This window comes from Eleutherodactylus coqui, chromosome 4 (genome assembly GCF_035609145.1).
Source record: "Eleutherodactylus coqui strain aEleCoq1 chromosome 4, aEleCoq1.hap1, whole genome shotgun sequence".
NCBI classification, from domain to species: Eukaryota; Metazoa; Chordata; class Amphibia; order Anura; family Eleutherodactylidae; genus Eleutherodactylus; species Eleutherodactylus coqui.
The window spans coordinates 2,192,815-2,214,479 of NC_089840.1; the positions used below are offsets into that span (position 1 = coordinate 2,192,815).

The 21,665-nt window shown below is 49.5% G+C and overlaps 1 protein-coding gene across 2 annotated transcripts in view; it reads right to left on the reverse strand.

Moving 5' to 3' along the window:
* Window positions 1–9,261: 9,261 nt before the first annotated feature.
* The window catches only part of SH3BGR (SH3 domain binding glutamate rich protein), an 81,042-nt gene continuing 68,638 nt past the window's right edge, over window positions 9,262–21,665 (reverse strand). For both annotated transcript variants that reach the window (XM_066598953.1, XM_066598952.1), the window contains 4 exons: window positions 18,420–18,494; window positions 15,869–15,985; window positions 14,557–14,626; window positions 9,262–9,667 (listed from right to left, as the gene is read on the reverse strand). In XM_066598953.1, the coding sequence (XP_066455050.1) occupies window positions 14,588–14,626; window positions 15,869–15,985; window positions 18,420–18,494 (231 nt within the window). In that variant the 3' untranslated portion in view covers window positions 9,262–9,667; window positions 14,557–14,587. The remainder of the gene's footprint in view (window positions 9,668–14,556; window positions 14,627–15,868; window positions 15,986–18,419; window positions 18,495–21,665) is intronic.

Genomic DNA, 21,665 nt, shown 5'->3' on the forward strand with positions numbered 1-21,665 from the left:
TTCATTTGCATGTAAATGAGCCTCCGAGAGCTGTTTGAAGAGAACAGCAGGTAGTCTGAGCTCTGCAATTATAGCTCCTTTGTTTTGGCACTGGCTGCTAAGAGAAAATAATGTTATCTTCTGCTCCCGTGGAGAACACAGTGTGTGGTCTGAATGATGGTTTTTAAGCTCACCTAAAAATCATTGTTTAGGCGAAAAGTGCACAATGGAAGCCTTTACACGCAACCATTATCGCTCAAAAGCCATAGTTTGAATACATTTTGATTAGTAATCATTATGTTTAAATGGGTCTTTAAACATCACTCCTTTCTTGTGTCATCTTAGGAGGCGCCATCCCCAGTCATAATCGTTGCGTATAAACGCTTACATCTTTCACTCTCAGCTGAACAATGATTTTTAGGTGAGCATAAAAACCATTCTTCAGCCGGAGAGGGATAGCAGGGATCACATGCTGTGTTCTCCACGGGAAGTACTAATTACATTGCATTCAGCTGACAGCCCATGGCAGCTGATGTTCAGACAATGCAGCTGAGTACAAAGTCCAGAACACATGCTGAGATTTGCAAACAGCTGCTTGAGGCTCATTTACCTGCAAATGAAGCTGATAAAGCGCTAAGAGTCATTAGTACTTTATGCAAAATGATCGCTAAAACTGTCAATCTTTCAGTCGTTTGAAAGATTGTTTGTGCATGTAAATGAACCTTAACTCTTTCCAATCCAATGTCCCCGCCGCCCCTGCCCCCCAGCTCTTATTTATTTTGGGTTGGAATTACTCATGGACCAATCATGATAATTTATTAGCATATTTTTAAATTAAATGTGAGTAAGGCTCTTTCACACGACCGTTTGCGATTTTATGTTTTCTTGGCCGCTCCGTAAAACTGCATGAACGGGCTATTTGCCATGATCAAGTCCCGATTTGGCCCCGTCACACTTGTCTATGCGCTTCTCTTAGGCATAGAAGGTGCCGCGCATCAGAGAAACCCTGTTTTTCTCTTTCTTAAGCTCAGAGCAATAGCTGGTTGCCTATTGGCTGTCTCTCATGCCTCCGCTGATTGGTGAGTGCATCCAGGGTGTGAAGCCTGCGATCTTTTAATTGAAGCCTCGTAGCGCCAAGAAGAATCTGTGCTATCACTCAGTGTTTTCAATGGGGCCGGCAGCAGCAGTCGTTGAATGACAGTCTAGTACTGCCTGTGATTGGTCACAGCACTCAGCCAATGACACCAGTGCTTTCTGGGGGTGGGGATTTTTCAATCCCCAGCCTCCAGAAGACAAAAGGTGACTGCGTGTCAAAAAGAACAGACCGGATAGCTCTTCTAGGTGAGTAAAAAAATTCTTTTTTTACAGCTAGAGCTGGTTTTCACAGAAGAGCTTATATTTCAAGCCCTTACCCGAAATCATCACTGCTGTGCTTTCCTGTAACCCACTGCTTTCAATGGGGCCGCAGCATCGCCAGCCCCATTGAAAGCAATGGGATAGCATCACGGACGTCTGCCACAGCTGTGTCAGGGGAGCGCAATGTACTCCCTATGTCTTCAATGTGGCTAGCGCTGCTGAAAACAATAAGTGATAGCGCAGATTGTTCTTAGTGCCGTGAGGCTTCACTAAAAACATTACAAATGAGAAGGAAACCATTGAAAATCGTTCCTTTCATAATCATGTGTTTTCACTCGCTCTCGAATCGAAAGAAAACCTATCGTTAGTGGGTAGGCACCCTAAGGCCGGGCTCACACAAACAGGTTGGCTTCTACATGCAGGAAACCTGCAGCGAATTTCGTCTGTGAGTCCAGCCAGTAAACCTGCGTACCTCCATTAACTGTATTGCAGATGACTGTGGAAAGTCCAGTTGTATGAGACCAGCCTAAATCCGATCAGCTTAGGAAAGCAGAGGGGCGGGCGTTCAGATACTTTCTCTGCTGATTGGACCAGAAACAGAGCAATGTAGCATAGTAAGGAAGTGCAGGACAGGGAACTACTGGCAGAATGCTTGGATTGCTACAGGCCTCTCCCTGATAGTGGAAAGCAAACAAAAGAACAGAACAATGGGGAAGATCAGCTGAAAACAGACATAAAACAATGAGCAAACATAAGAAAATGAGGAGAGCGAGGAGAAGTGGGGTATTCACCGCACTTGTAGGAAACTCAGGCACACTTTACAGATGTGAATAGATTCTTAGAAGCTTTGGCCATAAAACAACATGTTTTGTTCCTGTCATCCTAATGATGTGGAAAGAATCCCAGCAGAGACACAAATACTTCAGCGATCAGGCAGATACAAGACGCCAACTGCAATTTACAGTCTGGGGGCAGATTGTGGATTCCATCAAAAACTTGTTGGATGAAGATATAAGGTCTTTGCGACCTTGGAGCCACACATGATGTACCATGAATAAGGAAGGAGGCGCTGACATGCCTCCGAAGCAGTCACGGCCCAAGGGGGCACTCAAGTTTAGACTAGGACTGTCAGGGGTCAAACCTTCCTGTACTCCAGTCACTAGCTCTCCCCAGTGAGCTATCCAGCTTGCTGAACAAGTTCTGATATCTCAGCCTTGCTCCCTGACTTCAGTTCTCTAGCTCCCGCTCTCCTGGACCTGACCCCACCTCGGATTTGATTGGACTTCCTATATAAACTGGGCCCTACCACTCCCTCAGTGTGAGATTATTCTGCTCCACAGCGTTTGAGCTAGCTTCTATTAGCCTGCTATTGCTACAAGTCTTCCCGATACCAACTCCTGGCTACCTCCTGACTACGTTACTTCCTCCTCCATTATACTGCAACCAAGACTCCCCAATACTGACTTCTGGCTTTCATCTGGCTACTCTCTAGTGCCCTGCAGGGCTACTACTTCCGCTGCTCCTCTCCAGTGTCAGTAAGATATTATAAAATAATGTTGCATGATTACGAAGCCCGTAGTGACTGCCCTGCGGAAGCAAGTTACAGAGCTTTGGGAATTTTGTGCCTTGTATCGAGAGGTTTGCTGGATTACAAACACTGGTGTTGGATCAACAGAAGGAAATAATCAGTTTATAGAAGCAACTTCTGGATTTGCATCGTTGTCAGTATAGAAGCTTCCTCAATCAATGCCGGATTTATTTCCAGATGCAGCCACCTTGTTTACCAGCGACACGAAGAAGGTGTTTTTCATCATTAACCTCCTCACTGATGAGGCGCTCACATGGGCCTTGCCGTACATAGAGACCAACTGTAATCTCCTTGACAGCCTCTATACCTTCACGGCCACTATGGGCTAAATCTTTGATGATCCGAACAGCTGTGCCATGGCTGAAGGAAGGTTGGATACCCTATAACAAGGGCGACATTCCGCTGCAGAATATACGCAGAATTTCATTGCTGGGCGAATGATACCACATGGAACCAGCCGCACAACAGAGCCATTTCCGTCGGGGATTATCTGAGTGGGTAAAGGATGAACTTGCCGGTGTGGAGACCCCTGAAAACCTGGAAAACGTCATCCAGTCTTGCATAGGAATTGAGCAGAGACTTTCTGAGTGACGAAAAGAGAAGACGCAGGGCTCAGCTATGTTGGTTTTAAGAGCAGGAAAAAACTTCATGGACTTAAAATTCACTCTTGACAAAAACATTGGCACAAGAATTAAGCCCATACCGATTGATATGGAGACGGTGGATGGGTCACCCTTGTCCTCTCGACCCGTCACACAGGAGACAATCAAACTGGAGTTCCGCATGAAACATGATCATCAGGAAACAATCAGCTTCCAGCTCATCTTGTCTGCTAAATTTCCAGTTATTCTCAGGATCCCCTGGTTCTCTACCCATAATCCCTTTATCAACTAGGAATTAAGGACCATTGCCTTCCCTTCAGAATACTGTAAAGAGAATTGCCAGATAGCACTATCTAGCTCTAAACCAGGGCAGGACCTTGAGGAGGGTCAACAGGACTTGAGAAGTTGCCAATCCACTACCAAATCTTCAGGGATGTTTGTAGCAAGAAGAAAGCTGCCACCTCGTAGGTCATATGAGTGCCCTATAGAGCTGCTCCCTGGATCTTCTATTCCATTTGGGCATATCTACAACCTTGCAGAGCCAGAGTTAAAAACCCTTCAGGAATATTTGGATAAAAATTAGAGATGAGCGAACGTACTCGTAATGAGTACTTACGCACCCAAGTACCGCCATTTTCGAGTACTTCAGTACTCGGGCGTAAAGATTCGGGGGGCGCCGGGGGGCGGGGAGCGGCGCGGCGGTGCGGGGGGGGGAGCAGCGGGGAACAGGGGGAGCCCTCTCTCTCTCCCTCTCCCCCCCACTCCCCACTGCTACCCCCCGTGCCGCCACGGCGCCCCCCGAATCTTTAAGCGCGAGTACTGCTGTACTCGAAAATGGCGGTGCTCGGGTGCGTAAGTACTCGTAACGAGTACGTTCGCTCATCTCTAATAAAAATCTAAGGAAGGGCTTCATCCGGCCCTCTCTCCCCAGCGGGAGCACCCATGTTCTTTGTTAAGAAGGAAGATTCTACTCTTTGACCATGCATTGATTGCTGGGAACTAAACAAGATTAATATTAAGTATCACTACCCACTCCTGTTAATCCTAGAACTGCTGGAGAGGCTTCGGGCAGCCAAAGCGTTTACTAAACTGGACCGCAGAGGAGCATATAATCTCATACGGATCCGGCCTGGAGATGAATGGAAGACAATTTTCAGAGATGAATGGAAGACTACGTTCAGAACAAGATATGGACACTTCGAATCTCTAATGATGCCTTTCGGTCTCTGCAATGCTCCCGCCACCTTCCAGCACTTTATCAATGTCATATTTCGAGATCTGTTGGATGAATTCATAGTGGCATATCTCAACGACATCCTCATCTTCTCTGACAATTGGGAGTAACATCACAGGCACACTCAGGTGGTCTTGGAACGACTCCAAAAGAATAACCTCTACATCAAGCTAGAAAAGTGTGAATTTGAATAAACCAAAATGAAATTTATGGGATTTCTCTGTACTGCCAAGAGGTTATCTGCGAGACAAGCGGGTTAACCTCTTGTTGTGTCCTATGAAATGGCAAGGCAGATGCATTGTCCCGGATATTGTTGGAGCTTGAAGAGAAGTTAAATACAGACTACACCATTCTGTCTTCAAAGAATTTTTTAGGTACTCTGCATTCAGAGGACCTCCTAACAAAGTTTAAAGAAGGCTATGAAAGTAACCCTTTCCTGAAACGTCTTCCTAAGGATGTGAAGCTCTCTTTTGAACATTGGGCTTTGGAGACAGGAACATCAATTATATGTCCCCGAAGCTGGTCAACTCAAAGTCCTCAAACTAGTCCACAACTCTAAACTTGCCGGTTACCTTGGGGTCACAAAGACCTTGGAACTTCCACTTCTCTTTTTCTGGTGCCTGACTGCAGGAAGGATGTAAAGATGTACATTACCTCCTGTGAAGTATATGCTAGGAACAAGACACCATGAGCTCGCCCTGTTGATTTACTACAACCCCTTCCAGTCCCAACCAGGCCATGGGGGTCTATATCTATGGACATAATAGTGTATCTGCCCCCCTCAAAGTGAATGACTACCATCCTTGTGGTTGTGGACCAACTCACGAAGATGGCTTACTTCATCCCCATAGAGAAGATTCCCACCACAGAGCACACTGTGGAGTTGATGATCCAGGAAGTGTTCCGACTACATGGAATTCCTGATAATGTGGTCTCTGACAGAGGGGTTCAGTTTACCTCAAATTCTGAAAACACTTCTACATGGCCCTGGGAACTACCATGAATCTCTCCTCTGCCTTTCAACCACAGTCCAACGGCCAAACTGAGAGAACAAATCAGACTTTGGAGCCGTATCTTCGCTGCTTCATCTCCCATCTCCAGGACAATTGGGTGGATTACTTATCGACTGCCGAGTTCACTTATAATAATGCTAAACAAAGTTCTACCACCCAGACTCCATTTTACACCAATTACAGTATGCATCCTGCCTTTATTCCTGGCCTCCCTATCAATACTCTGGTGCTGACTGTCACCCAGAGACTGACAGCGCTGGCTAGAACTCAGGAAGAGTTAAAGGAAGCCCAGAAGGCTTACAGAGAGGCGGTGGGAGAGAAAGTATGGTTATCAACCAAGAACCTTAAAGCCACGTGCCTGCTCCCAAATTGGGGCAAAAATTTATTGGGCCCTTTCAGATTTCCGCAAATGTGGGCCAAATCGCCTGAGACACCCTGGCAGTCTTTGAATCCATCCAATGTTCCATGTATCACTGCTCAAACTGTTCAAGGGGAGGAGGAATTCCTAGTAGATCAGATCCTGGACTCCAGAAAACATAGAGGGAGGCTGTAGTACCTGGTGCGGTGGAAGGTAGAGGAGAATTCCTGGGAACCAGCTTCCACCGTCCATGCTTCTCAGCTGATGAAGGAATTCCATCTAAGGTACCCCTGTAAGCCAGCTCCTAGGATGTCCAGTGGCCATCCTAGAAGGAGAAGACTGGTGTCAGGACTCGAACCCATGACCTCATAAGCTCCAGTGAGCAGCTCTCACGCCTGGGCTATCCAGGATTTGGACAGTTCCTTACTGAAACCCAGCCTTAGTCTATGTTTTCTGCTAAATCCATCTCCCTGTCCTGGCTCCGCCCTGCTACTAATTAGGACTCCCTATAAAAGCCTGACTGTGCCTCAGATCCACTGTTCAACCAGCTTGATCAAGCTCCTCTTCAATTGTACCGATACCTCCTGCTGATGACCTCTGGCTTCCATTTGACTAAGCTTCCATCTCATCCCTTTGTACTGCAGACCGTGACTTCCCAAAAAGGACTCCCGTCTATCTTGACTATTCTCCAGTGACCGGTGGGGCTAATACACCTGCGGCTCCAATCCAGCGCCTGTAAGGGATAACACCACAATCCAGATTCATTGCAGTATGTATGGGGTTAACAGCAGGGATTGGTGTTCTCACTGATCCCCGCTGTTGCAGCAGGAGGCCGGCTGTCAGTCACAGCCTCCTTCTGAGGATGCCTCAGCTTCTGAGCTTGCACAATCCATAGGATGCAAGTTTATGTCCAGGAACCACTTTCCAGCCAGGATGTAAACTTAGGGTGGGAAGCGGATAAAGGTTTCTGTGCCAATTACATGACCATCCGCCTGCAGATAAGGGGGCCTCTAGTGTTCTGGATAGATTCTCGTAAGAGGCGATCACACCGGCCGCTAAGTGATGTAACCTGAGAGCCGCCGATCACACGTCTACTGACTGAAGATCTAGCGGGAATGTCCGGGTTTGGGAGATTAGTGGGACACTGGTCTGAGAATTCCCTCTTTCCCTATTTTTCATAGCTATTCCGGCCTCCTTTTTGTCCCATAATTTCGCCAGTTTTGGTCGCTGACTGGAAGGCTCAGCAAACGGCTCGACAATCTTTTGAAATGAAAGTAAACTAAACCTTGTTATTTGTGTAGTGCCAACCTAGCACTGCATACCGCTGCCTTAACACCCTGCGCCATACGGCAATAAAGATGCTAGAGAACGTTTGGGAGTAGAGATGAGCGAGCGTACTCGGCCACGCCCCTTTTTCGCCCGAGTACCGCGATTTTCGAGTACTTCCGTACTCGGGCGAAAAGATTCGGGGGGGCGCCGTGGGTGAGTGGGGGGGTTGCAGCGGGGAGTGGGGGGAGAGGGAGAGAGAGAGGGCTCCCCCCTGTTCCCCGCTGCTACCCCCGCGCCGCCACGCCTCCCCCCGCCCCGCCAACACCCCCCGAATCTTTTCACCCGAGTACGGAAGTACTCGAAAATCGTGGTGCTCGATCGAGTAATTACTGAAACTGGTAGGTTCGCTCATCTCTATTTGGGAGGTATAAAAAAACCAAATGTGCCCCTCAGGTCCTCAGGGTGGCGCCAAACTTGCAAATTTCTCCAAATGGAAAGAAAACCTGCAACTGTCGCACTGATACGTCTGCTGGTGGCTTGGGGGGGGGTTTACTCAGCCAAAATGTATTTTGCATTTAACAACCATTTCTTCCTTGCTGCCGCCTGAGAGGGGGGGGGGGGGGGGGGGGGTTCTGTCACTGGCGAACCTACATGGGCCATAAAGGGAGAAGCATTGCCCATATCCTACCCAGAACCCTCAGCATGTACATAGATGACGTCCCCCTTGGCAGTCTGATGCATTATATGAACAGCAGTGAAGACCATCTTAGGCCTCCCTCAGACACGCCTTGCTGAAAGCCATTTAAATAGCGATGCTTTGCAGCGTTTCCCTTTCGTGAAAGTGCAGCACTAAACGCTGAGAAGACCGTGTGTGTGAGGGCGGCCGTAGGCGCGATTTATACGGCTGATCCGTTCTTGTCCCAGAATGACAAAGGAGTTGTTTTCTGATCCTATCAAAATGGTAACAATCCGAACTACAAGTTGTCCCCAAAACGCGCCCCCATAGAGCTCCGGCGGGGAAAGTCAAACGGCGCCAAGTCTAGTTTATAAAAAATATTGGTTAGATTGTGCAGAAGTGCTACATTTGGTAGAAGCTCGATAAATCTGCTCTCCTGACCCGCAGAATAAAGGGAACACAAGGTTACTGGCCGCGAACGGCGCCGATAAATCCCCAAATAGTGAATTAACGGCAGAGAATGAAGGAAAGCCATTGATTACATTGAAATTAGTTCTTATAAAAAGAAGTTCTCGTCCCGCCAAATAGCGGAGGTCATAGAGCGCCCCCGAGGCAAAAACGAGAGCGCTGCATTGTAAAAGGGAAAACGATTTACTGGCACTTAAGGGTGAAATTAGTCAGGTCACTAAGGGGTTAAAAATACACTTAAGGCCACCGAGTTCTGCGCCAAAGATCTCTTCAAGAGACAAATTCAAAATCTACATGAAAAAAGTGGGAGGGTTTTTTCCAATTCTATGTGACTGTTGGGGGTTAATATTTCGGTCGACATTATGGCGGCTAGGCCCGACCGCGGCGCACGCTCACAGAGCTTCAGTGGCGGCGGGCTCCATGCTGATCTCACCTTAATGTGGACTGCAGGAGGTTTAGACCTTGTGGCCCAGAATACAGATGCTGAGACGAGGAGACGGCACGGAAGGGGTTAACCGTCTAACGACACGGGTCTGAGAAGCAGAGACCACCCCTCTCCTGCTAGGGGCGCTGCTGAGAGAGTCCATCGTGCGACCAGCAGAGGAAGCAGCACAGAGTATTTCAGGACTGCCTGCTGTGTGAAGACGACGGCCCGGAGGAAACGCAAAACATAAAAACCACAAATTTCACCCAAAAGTCTCCCTGAAAAAGAAAACCGTTTCATTTCTACCTTTTATTACAAATTGCAATCCGCAGCGTCCAAACATGAGCCCCCCGGAGGGGGGAGGGGCTGCGGGCGGCTCAGTCCGTGTAGGGGGCAGGGTGTCCAGAAAATTCTTGTGGAGACAAATCGGAGATTAGTGTCCGTGGGCGGATCGCGATGGCGGATCACGAGGGCGGATCTCGAGGGCGGATCATGATGGCGGATCACGAGGACGGAGCGCGATGGTGGATCTCGAGGACGGATCACAAGGGCGGATCGCGATGGCGGATCGCGAGGACGGATCTCGAGGGCGGATCACAAGGGCGGATCGCGATGGCGGATCTCGAGGACGGATCACAAGGGCGGATCGCGATGGTGGATCTCGAGGACGGATCTCAGGTGTGACAAGTGCAGGTGGGGTCTGAAAGAAAAAAACATCATCAGATGAACTGCAATAAAGGAGGAGTTACATCTTCGCCCCGCAGTGTACAATACCAGTCCACCCGCCGGTAGGATAGCGGCCCCCGTCACGGGTCACCCTGGTCGGACTTTGTGCCCCCCTTCCCCCGGGAGGACAAACTGACATCTTACAGGATGCAAAAATGTTGCATCAGTGATCCCCCCCCTTTATATGTGGGGGTGTGGCTGAGGGCAGGATTAGCCAATCACATGTAGCCCCCTGATAGCAGTCAGCACTCTGTGGCCCTTACTTACAGGGGTTCTGGGTCCCCGTGTAAAGTTCGGCTCTTCTAGGATTATTTCCTGACATGATCTTACAGATCATCAAAGGGGTCTGATTGTTGGAAGGTGTCAGTCAGGAGGAGGGGCCAAGACATCTCCAAGACATTACATGCATCATGGGACACAGGGGAGACCGCCAGCAAGAAGGGGCTAAAACATCTTCAGGCATTATGCATACCATGGGGCAGAGGGGAGACCGTCAGCAAGAAGGGGCTAAAACATCTCCAAGGCATTATGCATACCATGGGGCAGAGGGGAGACCGTCAGCAATGATGCGGAACAACGGCGGCACTCGGGTTGTCGGTGTAAAAGCGTCTTTATTTCCCCATGCCATCTAGTAGACAGCAACGGTTCCACCTTGGCGGTCTTTATCAGACTATGCAACCACCCCCTCCTAAAAAGGTATAGGAGGGCAGACCCCACCAATCACATGAAAGGTTACCGCCCCCCTAATCCCACACATTTAGGCCGATATACGTCCTCCTCATGTGCGGGGGGGGGGGGAGGATGGAAGAGCCAGGAGCAGGAACTGAGCTCCCGCCCCTCTCTGCCTCCTCTCCGCCCCTCTGTACTATTTGCAATGAAAGGAGGCGGGATGGGGGCAGGGCTAAATTTCTAGATTTAGCCCCGCCCCGCCTCTCCCCATTGCAAATAGTGCAGAGGGGCAGAGAGGAGGCAGAGAGGGGCGGGAGCTCAGAGCACTGCTCCTGGCTCTTCCAGCCTCCCCCCCTGCAGAGAGACTACGTATATTGGCTCGGCGTGAAGACCTCGCCGATATGCGTTCGTGGGAATCCAGCCTTAGTTACAGGATTAAAGGCCTCTGTGCACAATAAGAACATACAATCGCTTCACAGATGCTGCTGCCATCACGTTGGTCTCTCATACTGCGGGCCCACCGCGCCAGCCGGCGCCTCAATCCTGCTACTGCGCAAGAACGGCATCGCCATCTTGGATGAGGCCTAGCGATCCACATAAACACAGTGCGCAGGTGTAAGCCGCGCCATCTTGTAGGTGGCATATTCCAACCCTAACATGCCGTTCCCTACCTGCTAGTGATACGTAATGTATGCGCGGCGGATCCTCATAGTCACGCCCCTAGGTAATTGCTGGGCAGCACGGAGGTGATACAAAGGGGTTAAAGTAGATGAGAGGTGGAAGAGGCAGAGCGCTGACCAGCGGGCGCAGAATGGCAAGCAGAGCATTCTTATTGGGATTTAGCTGCTTTCATTTTCTCTTTTTCTCCTTTTTTCATTATCATTTATTTTCTATTTCCTTTTCTTCATGCTTTTCGTTTTTCACCCCCTTTTTGTCTTATGTTTTTCATTACGTATCCTAGCAGGTAGGGAACGGCATGTTAGGGTTGGAATATGCCACCTACCAGATGGCGCGGCTTACACCTGCGCACTGTGTTTATGTAGATCGCTATGCCTCATCCAAGATGGCGTTCTTGCGCAGTAGCAGGATTGAGGCGCCGGCTGGCGCGGTGGGCCCGCAGTATGAGAGACCAACGTGATGGCAGCAGCATCTGTGAAGCGATTGTATGTTCTTATTGTGCGCAGAGGCCTTTAATCCTGTAACTAAATGTGTGTGGGGGCGGTAACCTTTCATGTGATTGGTGGGGTCTGCCCTCCTATACCTTTTTAGGAGGGGGTGGTTGCATAGTCTGATAAAGACCGCCTAGGTTGAACCGTTGCTGTCTGCTGGATGGCATGGGGAAATAAAGACGCTTTTACACCGACAACCCGAGTGCCGCCGTCGTTGCGCATCATTGGATCCTATGGAAGGTGCGCCGCTCCCTGGACGGCCGCTGCATCATTCAAGGTGTGGACCGGAGTAACGCTGCTGGTAACGGGCCCAAACATCTCTAAGACATCACATGTGCACAGATGTTAGTGTGGAATCTTCTAGATGTTCCTGAAAGGTCTGTGCTGCCTTGTGCCATAATGCACTAACCCCACACCCCTTCAGTTTAGATGGTCCAGTCCTTGTCCCTGCGGTGTTGTATAGTAATACAACAATGCTATCTGCAGGTACAGGTGTGGCCTCTAGAGGGGGCCGCTGGGAGCAGTTATCTGCAGGTACAGGTGTGGCCTCTAGAGGAGGCTGCTGGGGTCAGTTATCTGCAGGTACAGGTGTGGCCTCTAGAGGGGGCTGCTGGGGACAGATATCTGCAGGTACAGGTGTGGCCTCTAGAGGAGGCTGCTGGGGATAGTTATCTGCAGGTACAGGTGTGGCCTCTAGAGGGGGCTGCTGGGGACAGTTATCTGCAGGTATGGGTGTTGCCTCTAGAGGAGGCTGCTGGGGACAGTTATCTGCAGGTACAGGTGTGGCCTCTAGAGGGGGCTGCTGGGGACAGTTATCTGCAGGTACAGGTGTGGCCTCTAGAGGGGGCTGCTGGGAACAGTTATCTGCAGGTACAGGTGTGGGCTCTAGAGGGGGCCGCTGGGAACAGTTATCTGCAGGTACAGGTGTGGGCTCTAGAGGGGGCTGCTTAGAACAGTTATCTGCAGGTACAGGTGTGGGCTCTAGAGGGGGCTGCTGAGAACAGTTATCTGCAGGTACAGGTGTGGGCTCTAGAGGGGGCCGCTGGGAGCAGTTATCGGCAGGTATAGGTGTGGGCTCTAGAGGGGGCTGCTGGGGACAGTTATCTGCAGGTACAGGTGTGGGCTCTAGAGGGGGCTGCTGGGAACAGTTATCTGCAGGTACAGGTGTGGGCTCTAGAGGGGGCTGCTGGGAACAGTTATCTGCAGGTACAGGTGTGGGCTCCTAGAGGGGGCTGCTGGGAACAGTTATCTGCAGGTACAGGTGTGGGCTCCTAGAGGGGACTGCTGGGAACAGTTATCTGCAGGTACAGGTGTGGGCTCCTAGAGGGGACTGCTGGGAACAGTTATCTGCAGGTACAGGTGTGGCCTCTAGAGGGGCTGCTGGGGACAGTTATCTGCAGGTACAGGTGTGGCCTCTAGAGGGACTGCTGGGAACAGTTATCTGCAGGTACAGGTGTGGGCTCCTAGAGGGGGCTGCTGGGAACAGTTATCTGCAGGTACAGGTGTGGCCTCTAGAGGGGGCTGCTGGGAACAGTTATCTGCAGGTATAGGTGTGGCCTCTAGAGGGGCTGCTGGGGACAGATATCTGCAGGTACAGGTGTGGGCTCTAGAGGGGTCTGCAGGGAACAGTTATCTGCAGGTATAGGTGTGGGCTCTTAGAGGGAGCTGCTGGGGACAGTTATCTGCAGGTACAGGTGTGGCCTCTAGAGGGGGCTGCTGGGAACAGTTATCTGCAGGTACAGGTGTGGCCTCTAGAGGGGCTGCTGGGGACAGTTATCTGCAGGTAGCAGCACGCGGACCAGAGTAGTGTTGGTGCTGTTGCTCATCTCTCCTCACATCTTCTGCTCACAGCCGTTAATCTCAGCTCTGCTACATCTGTGTGTTTAATGTGATTGTTCTCAGCAAGAGAAACCCCGTGATCCTGTAGACATGAGACCTCTAATGGCTACAAACACACATGATGTAATAATAGCAGCTTCCGGACCAACGCAGTACAAAAATGGAAGTGAAACATCTTCTGAAGAAGTTGGCACAACTGGACAGCAGGACCCCTGCGTTGGGTCGGAAGCTGCTATCATTACATCATGTGTGTTTGTAGCCATCAGGTCTCGTATCTACAGGATCACCTGGTTTCTCTCGCTGAGGACAATCCCATTTTGCTCCACTGGCGACACGGACCAGATCTTTGTTTTCATATTATCTGTGTGTTTGTCGTGTAGCTCTCTGGGGTTACTGTGAACACGTCCTGCTGTTACATGTCGCCCCCTGCTGGTCATATAATTTGTGTCACTAGTGTTAGTCTAGAAGGAATCAGTGGTAGGTCAGACGTCTGCTGGCCTGCAGGGAGGTTGCGGTCCGATCACATGACTAGTCTAGTTTGGATGGAATGTCAGAGTAGTCAGATGTGCCCCTCATCCTGCTGATCTCACGCTGGAGGAGTCCCCATCATCATCCTCTGCTGGGCGTCTCTGGAGGAGTCCGGGTCTTCCATCGTCTGTAGGATCCTCTCTCTCGGTCTGGAGGAGTTGTGTACGGGGCTCTCTCTATCTATCTGTGCAGTAGATGTATATATCCCTATACAGTAACACTATAGCCTTTGCTGGGGTCTCCGTCTAGTTACTGCTGCTTTCGGGAAGATCCTGTCTTGGTACTCGGGTTCTGGTTCTCCTCGCCCCATGCAGGGTAGTTCCAAAGTCTTTTCAGTCTTCATACCTCCCAAACAGGGTTACAAGAGGCTGAGTACCAAAAGGTGGACACTTAAGGAACAGCGAGAAGGACCAGTAACTGCTCTACCTGGGGAGCACAGAAAGCTGGTCTGTGAGCTGTGCGCCGCTGCTCTGGCTGCAGCTCCGCTGGGCACGAGTGACGGACAGACAACATATCGCTTCTGTTCCGGTTTTATTACGCGGCTCATGTCTACGTCTAGTTGCTGACTCCATGTTTGGTGCAGGAGATGTGACCCTTGACCCCGGCAAGGGTGATCCCCTCACACATATGGGCGGGAATGATGGTCTCCCAGCCATACCTAAATGGTAACTGGGAGGCGGCCGCGCTCTCTAGGACTCCTCTTCCTCTTCTTCACCTTCTGCTTCCTCCTGAAAAATTAAAGAAATTGATCAGCAATAGTGATGGTCACAAAATGCGTCAGGACCGGGGGCGACAGAACATGTGCGCTGGGTGCCAAGAGGGCACAGCAAGGGCATCTGATTCCCACAAGTATCATTCCTGGTGTCTGAGGTAGGCGGTGTGTGTGTATGTATATAGCATGGCATCCTACACTTGTTTACACGATGTGGGCACAATATGGATGTACAACACCATGGCTCTATGTGGGCCCTGTGTGGCGTTAGCTGTGGACTATATGGCAATATTTTGATACAATGTGTACGGCAATTTATATACATGTGATGTAAATGTGTTACGTGTGCTGCTGAGACATGTTGTACTAGTGTGTTTCCAGCTGCACAGCCCTCACAGGATTAATTGATTGAGCTGGCTGGGTGTGGTTCTTCCTGCTAGCCAATCTGCTGGGTCTGTGCTCACATACATACCCAGCTCCTGGTCAGTCTTTGGCTGGTCCTGTACTGTTTGGATGTATCTGTGACATGTGTCCTGTTACTTGTTCTCTGTTCTGTTGCAGCTTGCTGTGTGATCTGTGCCTTGCTGTTCATGTCCGTTTGTACGTTTATTTTGTGTCAGTTTGGTCTGCTGTGTTTGTTTACTATGTCTGCGCTAGGTTGGCCCCTAGGGCCCTCTAGTAGATGTGTCTTGCTAGTGTAGGGACTGCAAGATACCAGGGGCCTTGCCGGGGCTTGCAGCCTAAGTTCATTGGCCAATGTACGTACTAACACCTCGCATTTATATACAGTTTATAACCTGTAACTAGTGGTTGCATTGTGGCTGATGTATGCTGTGTTTTCTGGCTCTGTGTGTCCTGTGGTTCAGTCCCTGTCATATGGCATGTGTATGCATCCTGTTCTGGTGGCGTGGCTCCAAACATCTGATTTCATGTGCGTGGTGCGAGCAGGTGATGCCGGCCACGATTTTCCTTATAGGCCAGATAGGCGTTCTGGCGGTCCTTCCCCTTGTAAGTGGGGGGGCATTATGTTGCGATCGTGTGGGCAAACTAAGCACGGGGACCTACACGATCGTACCAAAAGAGGGACTAGGTACGCCCATAGGTTTCAAGCAACTGACCCTGTGCTACCGGGGCCAGCTGCAGCGCCATGTATCCGGGGCCCGCTGCAGCGCCATGTATACGGGGACACTATAATGGGATATCGCTATATACATGTTGCTGGTCCTTCATAAAGCAGCTGCTGTTGGTCCCATCTTACCTCCTCGGCCTCCTCTGTTGCTTCATCTTCTGCTTCTTCTGTTGCTGCTTCTTCCACTGCCGCTTCTTCTTCTTCCACTGCCGCTTCTTCTTCTTCTTCCGCCGTTTTTGGCTCCTCCTACAAAAATATTATATGAAAGTAAAGCAGTTTGCAGGAGCAGCAGACCCAGAAATGGAGGATAAAAGTGAGCTGAAGCTCAACCTCCCGGCGGCGACAGCAGGAACTCTATTACTTTGGGAGACGTTATAGAGTACAATTACCATGGCTGCTTTATTCCAAGCACAGCGCCACCCCAGTCAACAGGCTTTGTATGACAGTGCAACTCAACCCTATTGAGTTCAGTGAAGCCAAGCTGCAATACCGGAAACGACCACTGGAGAGGTGTGGCGCTGTTTCTGACAGCCATTTGGTCCCAATAATTTGTGAAAAGAGCAAATCTGGTGCGCGTCCAAAGCGATTCTGTCAGCTGAACATGGATAGTTGTCAGCGCTATAGCGGTACGCGCCGCACACCACAAACACAGCATCAGCACTCTGTATGCGAGTCCCGCGGTCCTGCCGATCGTCACGCCCTCCTTCTCTTGGCCACCTAATCCAGCTGCTGACATCAGGGCAATCTGGTTGTTACGATTGTGTGGGCAAACTAAGCCCAGGGCCCACAAGATTGTAACCAAAGGAGTAGTAGTATACACGCACACGGGACACAGGGTATTCACACGGATTTCAGGCAGCTGACCCTGTGCTACAAGGGGAATGACAGTGGCCCTACCTAAGCTGGGACATCCCCCCAATAAGAGGGCGGCCCAGCGGTCTTCGGAACTGGGCCCTAGCTGATCCTAGGAGCCACACCACAGAACAGGAGACCTACACATGCCACATAACAGGGACAGAACAGGACAAACAGAGTCAGAAAACACAGCATACAACAGCCACAATGCAACCTCTAGTAACAGATGGTAAGCTGAATGTAAATACCAGGTATTTGTTGACATGTTGTACAAGATGTTGGAAGCTAGCGGGCCACTTCACGGCTCCTCGTTATACCGCTAGTCCCTACACTAACCAGGAGATCAGCAGCACCAGACAGAGTTCACACAGCAAGCTGCAACAGGACAGGACACAGATCGCAGGTCATACAGCAAGCTAACACAAGACTGACAGAATATAAACGTACAAACAGACATGAACCAGCGAGACACAGATCACACAGCCAACTGCATCAGGAACAGGACAGAACAGAGCACACAGTCACACAGCAAGCTTGCAACAGGACAGAACAGAGCATACCGCCAGCTGCAACCAGAACTGACACACAGAGCAAAGCAGAAGATGTTTGGAGGCCGCCCCTGTAAAGGGGAAAAGAAGGGAGCGCTGCATGCGCTGCAGACTAGGACTACAGGTGTCCAAACCATCTTTAGGGAAGCAGAGAAACACAACAGACCTACATGCAAACACAGATCTAAGTGGGAACAAGGCAGATACATCCAAACAGTACAAGACCAGCTTCAGACAAGGATTCATGACTGCTCACTCTGGAACCAGCCAGAGATTGACAGGAGCAGGGTTTATATGTGAGCAAGTTCCATAGAAGGGGCGGCACTGGTGTGAGAAACTTGCTGCTTTATTGTTTAAAAATTGTGCATATTCACAGAAAAACAAAGACCGGTTTCAGCTCTATCAGGAGCCTTGATCACCTCTACATGCACTCTGTTCACAAACCTTTAAAAAGCCTTAGGCTTAATTAGCTGATTAAAACCAAACTGTGAATTTTAACCCTTAATATGCCTAGTAGCCAGACTAAATCTTTGTCAGTCTCTCCCCATAAGAACCGACAAGAAAGCAGTCAATGCTATCATTCACCTCACTACAATATATACATATGGTTCCATAAATATTTGTAGGATAACTGGTACCGTGGACTGTGGATATGGAACCGTGAACTTCTCGCCCCCGTATCACGCTCCCCAGCATGTGATTCCCCCAAGTATGCGAGGTGTTGTCATGCCAAAACAGCCCGTCATGACTCCAGGGATGTGAGGATCCTCCGGCACGCCGGTCAGCTGCAGCAGAGGGTCACAGAGTTCGCCATTGTTCTTGGAATCGCATGCACCTAGCATGTGGTCCACTACCGCCGCCAGCCATACTGGGGATGATGGGAGATCCAATGGGAATGCCCAAAGATACCGGCCCTATCAATGATAGCCAGATGACCCCCCCCCCCCCTGGGAATGGAGGGGTGGCTACTGGGGTCTGCAAATAATCAACAATATGCTGCAATTTACATTATGTGAGAATCAGCAGGTTGCAAGATCGTCATCCCTGACAGCGGCCTCCGAGCGGACGGGGTGGCCCTGCCTCCTTCCATTATAACAGCCTCTTACTGGCTAAGAACATCTGAATACCCGCAGCATCCCTTACTCTAGTTGTCCCCAATGGGCTCAAGATGGGCAGTCAAGGACGTGGACTGCAGTGTGTGAATTCTCTCCCAGATTGCAGGAAATACCTTTTACCGACCGCCCGTTTGGTGTAATGGTGTGCAGTAGACGTCATACCTGCTGTGCGGCGGGAGGATTGGTGTCCGGCTCTTCTTGCTTTTCCTTCTCCTCAGTTATGGCGGTGTCGCTGATCTAAACATGAGAGAACACAGAGCAGTCAGTAAAGATTCAGCTGTTCTACCTGTACCTGGGAAAGCTGGGTGATAACCAACATGGCTGCCACACGTGCTGGATTTGCAAATTGCGCATCTTTTACTGGAGGATCACTGGAATTTCTGCTGCGAGAGGAGAGACCCCACTCACTGGGGCATCGGGCAGCGGAGAGCCCCAATAATCCGAAGCCAATGTACCTGGGGGGCTACAGAACCCCGCTGTCTGTCCGCTGTCTCTGACATTATGGGGAAAGCATGATTGTTCTCAGTAAGAGGAACCACGTAATCTTGTAGATATGAGATCTGATAATGGCTACAAAATTACACGATGTTACTGCGTGCTTCCAAAGCAACAAAGGCATCTTCCTCAGGCTTATGGAATAGATCAAAAGAGGCGTATATATATATATACACACACACACACTTGTGACAAGGCACACACATGGGGGGAGTAATCTGCATTGAAAAGCACACTACAACAGGATGAGTAGAGAAATAAATACTTTAATAGTCACTGATAAAGACGTGAAGGTTTTATGGTCCCTGAATTACTATTAGGGGGTCACCAGGCCAGAGTGTTATCGATGCTATAGATGTCTCATACTTCCCATCATCCATGAATCCTCTTGAAGAATTTAACCCTTTGTTAAAAATGGAGGCCTCCAGCCTACCTTCAGGGCTGGAGCTGCTGCTAGGTTGTTTTTTGATTTGATTTCCTCTTACTTTATTTTGTTTCTATGCCTATCTACCTGAGGTGAGTTACTAGTAATTAGCATTAAATCTCAGGCCCAGGCTGGTAGATTAGGGTTATTTAGCTTATTCAGCATATCTATGCAGAAGCTGGTGGTATACACCTCAGGGATAATAGGGTCATTTAAATTGAGTGACATTCTGACAGGCCATATTTGAAGTCAGTCATCCTGAGGGGCTACCTCTGAGGAATCAATCGCCTAGCTATAATCGTACCTTCGCCCGCATCTGCAGACTATCGCAGTTATCAATCCTGCAGATGTGGTTCGTTGTTGTGACATTTACAGATGACCTATATTACTGTTAGCCCACGTTGTACATTTTAACATCTCAGATGGACACTTCGGGCACATACGACACGCAAACCTTTGTTATTTAGGTTCTACATAAATATAACTCTAGGGCTCCTGGTGAGTCGCTAGCGGGACAGAAGCGCGCCGAGCCTGCTGAGCCTATGGAGCCTGTTGAGCCTATGGAGCCTGCTGAGCCTATGGAGCCTGCTGAGCCTATGGAGCCTGCTGAGCCTATGGAGCCTGTCGAGCCTATGGAGCCTGTCGAGCCTATGGAGCCTGTCGAGCCTATGGAGCCTGTCGAGCCTATGGAGCCTGTTGAGCCTATGGAGCCTGTTGAGCCTATGGAGCCTGTTGAGCCTATGGAGCCTGTTGAGCCTATGGAGCCTGTTGAGCCTATGGAGCCTGCTGAGCCTATGGAGCCTGTTGAGCCTATGGAGCCTGTCGAGCCTATGGAGCCTGCTGAGCCTATGGATCCTGCTGAGCCTATAGGGCCTATTAATGAGTTGAAAATATCTATATGATAAACACAAAGAAATTGTGAATTACCAAAGAATCGGTTTAGTTACGCACTATTACATATTGGAGCCGAACACGAACATTGGGAATATGGTTATATGAGGGGTTTCTGCTCTTAGACTATATACCAGTCACCTGGTTAAAGAGGGCATGATACATATGGTATTCTATGAACCTCAGATATACGGGTGAAATGAGGCTACATGTGCCTAACAAAACAAGATCATCTGTAATGAACTACTAAAGAGTTAATAACAATGTGTCCTTATGAGGCCTTCCCAAAGCAACAAAAGCTTCTCTTTTTAAGTGGTTACAAATAAAAGTTAATGTTAAATAATAAGGAGCTTAATCTGTGAAAAACGAGTCATACTCCTGGTCCCCTGCAACTGTGAAACCCTAGAAGTATAATAACTTTCATATCCTCTATGTTGTGTCCGTGACTAGAACAATGCTCGACCGCAGGGAATCCTGTTTTTCTCTCTTTAATCGTTTGGCGATGAGATCTCATCCTCGCTTTTAGTTTTTGTCCTGTTTCTCCAACATAAAGACCCCCAACAGGACATTCATTGCACCGGATCAGGTACACAACATCAGACGTGGAACATGTGAATGCCCACGGGATCTTATGGTCCTGCTGTGTGTTGGGGTTATGTATCCTGTCTGCGGTCCGCACATGTCAGCAGGTCTTACAGCTCCTTACATTACAGGGATCTTATGGTCCTGCTGTGTGTTGGGGTTATGTATCCTGTCTGCGGTCCGCACATGTCAGCAGGTCTTACAGCTCCTTACCTTACAGGGATCTTATAGTCCTGCTGTGTGTTGGGGTTATGTATCCTGTCTGCGGTCCGCACATGTCAGCAGGTCTTACAGCTCCTTACATTACAGGGATCTTATAGTTCTGCTGTGTGTTGGGGTTATGTATCCTGTCTGTGGTCCGTACATGTCAGCAGGTCTTACAGCTCCTTACATTACAGGGATCTTATAGTCCTGCTGTGTGTTGGGGTTATGTATCCTGTCTGCGGTCCGTAAGTGTCAGCAGGTCTTACAGCTCCTTACATTACAGGGATCTTATAGTCCTGCTGTGTGTTGGGGTTATGTATCCTGTCTGTGGTCCGTACATGTCAGCAGGTCTTACAGCTCCTTACATTACAGGGATCTTATAGTCCTGCTGTGTGTTGGGGTTATGTATCCTGTCTGCGGTCCGTGCATGTCAGCAGGTCTTACAGCTCCTTACATTACAGGGATCTTATAGTCCTGCTGTGTGTTGGGGTTATGTATCCTGTCTGCGGTCCGTACAGGTCAGCAGGTCTTACAGCTCCTTACATTACAGGGATCTTATAGTCCTGCTGTGTGTTGGGGTTATGTATCCTGTCTGCGGTCCGTACATGTCAGCAGGTCTTACAGCTCCTTACATTACAGGGATCTTATAGTCCTGCTGTGTGTTAGGGTTATGTATCCTGTCTGTGGTCCGTACAGGTCAGCAGGTCTTACAGCTCCTTACATTACAGGGATCTTATAGTCCTGCTGTGTGTTGGGGTTATGTATCCTGTCTGTGGTCCGTACATGTCAGCAGGTCTTACAGCTCCTTACAT